We start from the raw sequence: 8,574 nt of genomic DNA on the forward strand, positions 1-8,574 counted from the left end.
GATGTAACTATATTAATTAGGTTTAGACTTTTTGGACACAAATGAATTTCACAAGGGGATAAATCGGATTAGCACACTATTTAATAGGTAAGCCCACATACTATTTTCATACTACATGTGTTAAATTATAAAAGTTTACAAAGTTCTGACATATTCATATCAAATTCATATAATCATATCAAATTCAATTCATAAAATTACGGTTACATTGATAAGAACAATGTACCGATTAGCATTCTGAGAAGAGCGTCTCAGAAGAACCTATACACTAATAACTCGATTAACAGCTACTTCGTACAACAGTAACCTCGATTAACGACCCAGCCGTATTTCTGATCGTGTTTTGCTTAACAGTGAAGAAAACGACAAACATGTCTTTTATAATGCAAGTAAGAGCTGGTTTGAGAATCAATATACCATAAAACTTTCTGCAAAAGGTACAACATTAAAAATGTCATACTAATGTCAAACAGAGATCAGTCGTGGAAAAAAACAAAAATGTGATCTCTTAAGAAATTTTGGAAGCACTTACGTCTGGAATACGTCGTCAAAACCCTGTGCCTGTACCTTATACCAACGTAAATGAAAAATCTGCTAAATTTGCGGAGAAAGAGGCAACTAGAGATCTCAAAATTAAAGATCTATTTCGTCAGAGTAGCTCGGATTGTTTTTGAGTTCATTATATTAATAATTATGTTAATGATTTTTTATATTTTTTGTGCAATAGGCGGTGATTTATTCAAAATATATCGTTTGGTTTTCCCTTTTGTGTCTATTGATTTATCAATGGCCAATCTTTTGTCGCGAGTGTTATAAAATATTGAAAAATAATTTCATTCTAAAATGATAATGATAAATGCTACATCATTTTGAAGAGCTACTCAATTCACTTTGAAATTCTGTTAATTAGCAACCGACATGTAAATAAGAAATCATACAAACGGATTAAATATCAAACAGAATTTTTTAATTCACTCTAACCGTAATCGACTCTACCCCATTTACTGTGATTGAAAATCGTAGTATCAATTATCATATATCACAATATTATATTAATCATACAAATATTACAGATCTCTCTCAAAGGTAAAGATGTCTTTAATCTCCGCAATCCAATAATTCTAACGGATATGCCATTTCAATTCAAAAGATTGCAATTCACAATTCTATTGGCGTCTGCAATCACCATCTAAAGCGAGCTTAGTTCAATATTTAGGATACTGTGGTTCAACTCTCAACACAGATAATCTTCCACATGAACAACTATATGTTACTTGTTCTATAGTCCACAAATCGAACAATATATATCTACACTCGCAATGGAATAATAAAATAAAATTATTGATAAAATTTATCAATATTTGGAAAGCGTGCTTTCTAATTTCTTTCTTTTCCATTTAATCAGACAGCCATGTTAACACGTATCTGCGTATAGCTGCTTTTATTAAATATTATATGTATACAACTTTAACAAATTTTATTAAATTAAATGACGTTTATTATTTAAATTAATTAAATTAAAGATTTATTTCAAATGACATCGATAACGATCTTCGCTGATCAGATGAATTGATTTCTTAGGAGGTCTTATCTATGGCTTAGTGAGAAATGATCATTCGAAGTGATAGTAAAGATTTCAAGTTAGTATAATGGCATTCATTGGCTTGACTTGACCTTGACTTGACCTTGACTTGACCTACAGTACTATACTTGAGCAGTGATCAATTGTCTATCAATTGTCTGTTTAAAATAACATTCAAATTAAAAATGTATAATGTGAAAAAAATATATATTTTATATTAAGTTCATTTTATACCACATCCAATACATTTATGAATCCTATTAAAACCGAATCCTATTAAAATTCATTTTAAATGAAACAACTAGAAAACTTACTAATACAGAAATTTAATCAACTTTATCAGCCTCTGATTAAAAATCGTATATAGCGATTACAATATTTAACTCACATCGTTGCCTGTACAAATAATTAATCTCCATCTTAAAAAAATTTCAAATAAAATATCTTATTTTCAGGAAAAAGTTGAAACTTTTACAAACGAAAAAGTAAGAACACAATAGAATCATCATAAAGTTGTAATTGATTAAATTTATTAAATTAACAAAGTTCACTGTATAAAAAACATATTTTAAATATTTCTTATTTAAAAATTTATTCTAAAATGTAATTTTGTATTTCAATTTAAATAATACACATTTTTAATTAATTTTATTTTAGATTTTTCTTATTGTACATTATTATACTAATAACATTAGAAATAGTTTATTAATTAATTTTCAATATTTTAACGATCAACACTTTTTTAAGTAAAACACTGATCGGTTCGAATCAAACAGGGTTATTCACGATCTTGTTTATCGAATAATACCCCTACCATATATTAAAAAAATATCATTTAGTAACGGCGATTAAAACCACCACCCCTTTTAAAATCTGTACCACGTCTTTCTTTCATCTTCTCAAAACGATTGGACATTCTGTATAGTTCTTCTGGAGCTGCTTGACCAGCTTCTTCTAAAATACGAATGAGATCCTTTGCAACACCCCAATCCGAGCGTGTTATATAACTTATGGCAGTGCCAGTTCGCCCAGCGCGTCCAGTTCTACCAACACGATGAACATACTCCTCAATATTACGCGGAAAATCAAAATTAATAACATGACTAAATGAAAAACAATTAATACAACAAATTCGGTTTCAAATACTACTAAGCACTTACGTAATATCCTCAATATCTAAACCTCTTGAAGCAACATCTGTCGCTATCAAAACCTGTATATCACCTGACGCTATATCAGCCAGTGCTTGTTCTCGATCGGTCTAAAGACAATTTTTTTAAGTTTATAAGTTTATAAATTTTATGTTCTGAGACTGAGATTACTCTAATTAAGTTAATGCATTATGTACCTGATCACGAGAACCATGTATACATTGTGTTGACAGGCCTTTTAGAGATAAATCACTGGACAAATCGTCAGCACGAGCTCGCTTAGAACAGAAGATAATAACCTTATCGGTTGATTTAAGGTTTTTTAAAAATGCAAGGACCTGCAGCAAGAATAAATACATTGTTCTTCATAATTCTTCTTATTTAAGTTTTCAAATAATATTACCGTATTAAATTTGTCCGCATCCTCCAAGAGTTCTACATTTTGACTCACAGTATGAGTGGCAGTTAAATCAAGCGAACCAACACACACTTGAATAGGATTGTTCATATAACTTTCGGCCAATCTACCAACACTTGGTGGCCAGGTGGCACTAGTCATGACGGTCTGCCTGTCAGGACGTATGTCGAGTAGAATTTTTCGGATCTGTGGCTCGAAACCCATATCCAGCATACGATCCGCTTCGTCTAGTATTAAATATGTAACTGATGTAATGTCTATAACTTTAGCTTGAACCAAATCATTAAGACGTCCAGGAGTACAAATAACGCATTCAGCTCCTTCTTTGAAAACACTAATTTGGTCACGACGATTCCCACCACCATAAATGCATACACTGAATAAGAATTTCATAATTTTTTTTCTTCATTCATTTTAAACTATGGTTTAACTATTTCCTAACTTACGCTTTTATTCCACGGAACGAGTACTTGTTAACTTCTTTTGCTATTTGTAATGCTAATTCTCGCGTTGGCGCTAAAATTAATATATTTGGACCATTACGTTTCTCACGTGGTGTAGTCTGTCCATCAGTATGAATCAAAGCAGGAAGCAGAAATGCTAAAGTTTTTCCAGTCCCTGTTTGGGCTATACCTATCATATCCTCGCCTCTCAATAATATAGGCCATGCTTGCTTCTGTATTGGTGATGGTTCATTAAAATTTTGTTTCTTTAACTCATCAAGGATATCAGGATAATCTTTGAAACAATGTTGAAATTTCCAAATTGGTTTCGGTATATCAGGACACATTTGATCTTCATTTGTCACCAAACGGGAAACACTTATATTATTGTTTAAATAACGCATTTCATTCACTTCTTCTTCTGTCTTAATAGCGACTTCCTCTACTTCTTCATAAAAATTTTTTCTCAAGTCTGGCAGATGCGCCCAGTGTAACCTACGATGTTCTTCCTGTAATCAAAAATGCCTCATGTGAGCAAAATAAATATGGTAAATCGATAACTTAATATGTAGATTTTAAAAATTTTTCTTACAACTTTTCTATTCAAAGTTTCCCAATCGATAGGCTGCAATACTACATGGTTTTCGGCGCCACCATTATATACATTTTTCGTAGGCGCATTTAATCTAATTCCACCACTTTCTCCCTAAATCAATTTTGTTATGAGATATTATATTAATTATATCCATATTCTCCTTCTTTTTAATTCATACTTACAAATTTTGGAGCTGCAACCTGAATATTGTCATTTTCGGAAGAAGCATTAAAACGATTCATTGTATTTTCTTTTAACACAACTTTGGGATTATGCGAGACTTCGTGATTTGGAAATGAAAAATTTCTATTTTCTTGACCAGACATAATATCACGAATATATTTGACTGCATCGTCAACATTTTTTCTATTACGACCCTTGACAGAAATTTCCTTGGTGTCATTGTTTATATGTATATAAACGTTGAAGTTTGTTCTAATTTCTTTAATTTTACAACCGCCACGACCAATTATGGCACCAATGTAAGCAGGGTCTGCAGGAAATTTCTCCATAAAATCATCAAAATGATTTAAGTTTGAGTTTAAAACTCCACACTCGTTCCTTTCAGATTGAGTTGCACCAGTTCCAAAAGTATCCATTTTGAAGTAAGCAAAATCTAAATAAAGGAATACCTGATTATTCCGTTTTCTATAAAACAAACCAAATTTCAAACATTCAAATCGCGACCGCTTTTACGAACTCCTCAATCATAAGATATGAAACGGTATTTAAAATTGACTATTAGAATTAAAAATATGTTTAACATTGATTATTAGGGAATAAAGCAATTGCACTCTTATGTTTAAAGTATGTCGAAAATAATACTGCCGCCGCCTTCTTAAGTCTCATCACGCAATGATTCTTATATAAATATTTCAAATGGAGATTTTTTTTGCAAATACGTCACATAACCTTAAATATATGTGAATTGCAGTGATTTTTTTTTATAGTTAATTTTTGTTTTTTAATTATAGTTTTAAAATTCTTTAAATAAAGAAACAATAATTTCTTTAAAACTTTTTGTTTAATATGTGCATTATATTTGCAGTTATTTCTTGGAACAAGCAAAATTGGCGGCTGTTTCAAGTTCTTGTCGGTTGCGAAAACAAATCAAAAATTCTTAATACTATAAAATATTTTTAACAAGTTCCAGAATTAATTGAAAAAAGTTGAACATATATTCGAACTGAAGTCATGAAACACGTATCAAGTATCACGAATCACGAATCATGAATCACGAAACACGAATTTTTTGGAGGAAGATACATACCAGCCTTAAAACCAAATCCAATTGAAAAAACACAAGCCGCTAAAAAAACGATCCGACCACCGACTCGTCTCTTGCAAAAGTAACCAATGAACAAGAAAACTTGTGTCGTTCTTTCAAAATTAATATAAATACATTTGGCAGCCCATACTCAAATTTGCGTGATGTAACTATATTAATTTGGTTTAGACTTTTTGGACACAAATGAATTTCACAAGGGGATAAATCGGATTAGCACACTATTTAATAGGTAAGCCCACATACTATTTTCATACTACATGTGTTAAATTATAAAAGTTTACAAAGTTCTGACATGTTCATATCAAATTCATATAATCATATCAAATTCAATTCATAAAATTACGGTTACATTGATAAGAACAATGTACCGATTAGCATTCTGAGAAGAGCGTCTCAGAAGAACCTATACACTAATAACTCGATTAACAGCTACTTCGTACAACAGTAACCTCGATTAACGACCCAGCCGTATTTCTGATCGTGTTTTGCTTAACAGTGAAGAAAACGACAAACATGTCTTTTATAATGCAAGTAAGAGCTGGTTTGAGAATCAATATACCATAAAACTTTCTGCAAAAGGTACAACATTAAAAATGTCATACTAATGTCAAACAGAGATCAGTCGTGGAAAGAAACAAAAATGTGATCTCTTAAGAAATTTTGGAAGCACTTACGTCTGGAATACGTCGTCAAAACCCTGTGCCTGTACCTGATACCAACGTAAATGAAAAATCTGCTAAATTTGCAGAGAAAGAGGCAACTAGAGATCTCAAAATTAAAGATCTATTTCGTCAGAGTAGCTCGGATTGTTTTTGAGTTCATTATATTAATAATTATGTTAATGATTTTTTATATATTTTGTGCAATAGGCGGTGATTTATTCAAAATATATCGTTTGGTTTTCCCTTTTGTGTCTATTGATTTATCAATGGCCAATCTTTTGTCGCGAGTGTTATAAAATATTGAAAAATAATTTCATTCTAAAATGATAATGATAAATGCTACATCATTTTGAAGAGCTACTCAATTCACTTTGAAATTCTGTTAATTAGCAACCGACATGTAAATAAGAAATCATACAAACGGATTAAATATCAAACAGAATTTTTTAATTCACTCTAACCGTAATCGACTCTACCCCATTTACTGTGATTGAAAATCGTAGTATCAATTATCATATATCACAATATTATATTAATCATACAAATATTAGAGATCTCTCTCAAAGGTAAAGATGCCTTTAAGCTCCGCAATCCAATAATTCTAACGGATATGCCATTTCAATTCAAAAGATTGCAATTCACAATTCTATTGGCGTCTGCAATCACCATCTAAAGCGAGCTTAGTTCAATATTTAGGATACTGTGGTTCAACTCTCAACACAGATAATCTTCCACATGAACAACTATATGTTACTTGTTCTATAGTCCACAAATCGAACAATATATATCTACACTCGCAATGGAATAATAAAATAAAATTATTGATAAAATTTATCAATATTTGGAAAGCGTGCTTTCTAATTTCTTTCTTTTCCATTTAATCAGACAGTCATGTTAACACGTATCTGCGTATAGCTGCTTTTATTAAATATTATATGTATACAACTTTAACAAATTTTATTAAATTAAATGACGTTTATTATTTAAATTAATTAAATTAAAGATTTATTTCAAATGACATCGATAACGATCTTCGCTGATCAGATGAATTGATTTCTTAGGAGGTCTTATCTATGGCTTAGTGAGAAATGATCATTCGAAGTGATAGTAAAGATTTCAAGTTAGTATAATGGCATTCATTGGCTTGACTTGACCTTGACTTGACTACAGTACTATACTTGAGCAGTGATCAATTGTCTATCAATTGTCTGTTTAAAATAACATTCAAATTAAATATGTATAATGTGAAAAAAATATATATTTTATATTAAGTTCATTTTATACCTCATCCAATACATTTATGAATCCTATTAAAACTGAATCCTATTAAAATTCATTTTAAATGAAACAACTAGAAAACTTACTAATACAGAAATTTAATCAACTTTATCAGCCTCTGATTAAAAATCGTATATAGCGATTACAATATTTAACTCACATCGTTGCCTGTACAAATAATTAATCTCCATCTTAAAAAAATTTCAAATAAAATATCTTATTTTCAGGAAAAAGTTGAAACTTTTACAAACGAAAAAGTAAGAACACAATAGAATCATCATAAAGTTGTAATTGATTAAATTTATTAAATTAACAAAGTTCACTGTATAAAAAACATATTTTAAATATTTCTTATTTAAAAATTTATTCTAAAATGTAATTTTGTATTTCAATTTAAATAATACACATTTTTAATTAATTTTATTTTAGATTTTTCTTATTGTACATTATTATACTAATAACATTAGAAATAGTTTATTAATTAATTTTCAATTTTAACGATCAACACTTTTTTAAGTAAAACACTGATCGGTTCGAATCAAACAGGGTTATTCACGATCTTGTTTATCGAATAATACCCCTACCATATATTAAAAAAATATCATTTAGTAACGGCGATTAAAACCACCACCCCTTTTAAAATCTGTACCACGTCTTTCTTTCATCTTCTCAAAACGATTGGACATTCTGTATAGTTCTTCTGGAGCTGCTTGACCAGCTTCTTCTAAAATACGAATGAGATCCTTTGCAACACCCCAATCCGAGCGTGTTATATAACTTATGGCAGTGCCAGTTCGCCCAGCGCGTCCAGTTCTACCAACACGATGAACATACTCCTCAATATTACGCGGAAAATCAAAATTAATAACATGACTAAATGAAAAACAATTAATACAACAAATTCGGTTTCAAATACTACTAAGCACTTACGTAATATCCTCAATATCTAAACCTCTTGAAGCAACATCTGTCGCTATCAAAACCTGTATATCACCTGACGCTATATCAGCCAGTGCTTGTTCTCGATCGGTCTAAAGACAATTTTTTTAAGTTTATAAGTTTATAAATTTTATGTTCTGAGACTGAGATTACTCTAATTAAGTTAATGCATTATGTACCTGATCACGAGAACCATGTATACATTGTGTTGACAGGCC

At 30.4% G+C, this 8,574-nt stretch overlaps 1 protein-coding gene and 1 long non-coding RNA gene across 2 annotated transcripts; one reads left to right on the plus strand and one right to left on the minus strand.

Moving 5' to 3' along the window:
- The first annotated feature begins 19 nt into the window (after positions 1 to 19).
- On the plus strand, positions 20 to 5,693 carry LOC119664258. The gene is made up of 3 exons (XR_005251159.1): positions 20 to 87; positions 5,238 to 5,538; positions 5,601 to 5,693. It is a non-coding gene; the product is annotated as an uncharacterized LOC119664258 (long non-coding RNA).
- On the minus strand, positions 2,330 to 5,533 carry LOC119664257 (probable ATP-dependent RNA helicase DDX43). Its single transcript, XM_038073788.1, has 8 exons — positions 5,460 to 5,533; positions 4,372 to 4,805; positions 4,187 to 4,300; positions 3,598 to 4,103; positions 3,137 to 3,527; positions 2,931 to 3,071; positions 2,743 to 2,843; positions 2,330 to 2,685 (listed from the first exon to the last, which is right to left on the minus strand). Exons 2-8 carry the CDS (start codon positions 4,786 to 4,788, stop codon positions 2,418 to 2,420), a joined length of 1,938 nt encoding a protein of 645 aa, XP_037929716.1. The 5' UTR covers positions 4,789 to 4,805; positions 5,460 to 5,533; the 3' UTR covers positions 2,330 to 2,417.
- Positions 5,694 to 8,574: the final 2,881 nt, after the last annotated feature.

Source organism: Teleopsis dalmanni, unplaced genomic scaffold (assembly GCF_002237135.1).
Source record: "Teleopsis dalmanni isolate 2A unplaced genomic scaffold, ASM223713v2 unscaffolded_contig_1690, whole genome shotgun sequence".
In the NCBI taxonomy this organism is placed as follows: Eukaryota; Metazoa; Arthropoda; class Insecta; order Diptera; family Diopsidae; genus Teleopsis; species Teleopsis dalmanni.

Coding starts and splice junctions, on each gene's coding strand:
- LOC119664257 (XM_038073788.1), bottom strand. CDS start 4,788: ATGGATACTTTTGGAACTGGTGCAACTCAATCTGAAAGGAACGAGTGT. Junction 4,301..4,371: donor AGGTTGCAGCTCCAAAATTT/GTAAGTATGAAT, acceptor AAATTGATTTAG/GGAGAAAGTGGTGGAATTAG. Junction 3,528..3,597: donor TCGTTCCGTGGAATAAAAGC/GTAAGTTAGGAA, acceptor ATTCTTATTCAG/TGTATGCATTTATGGTGGTG.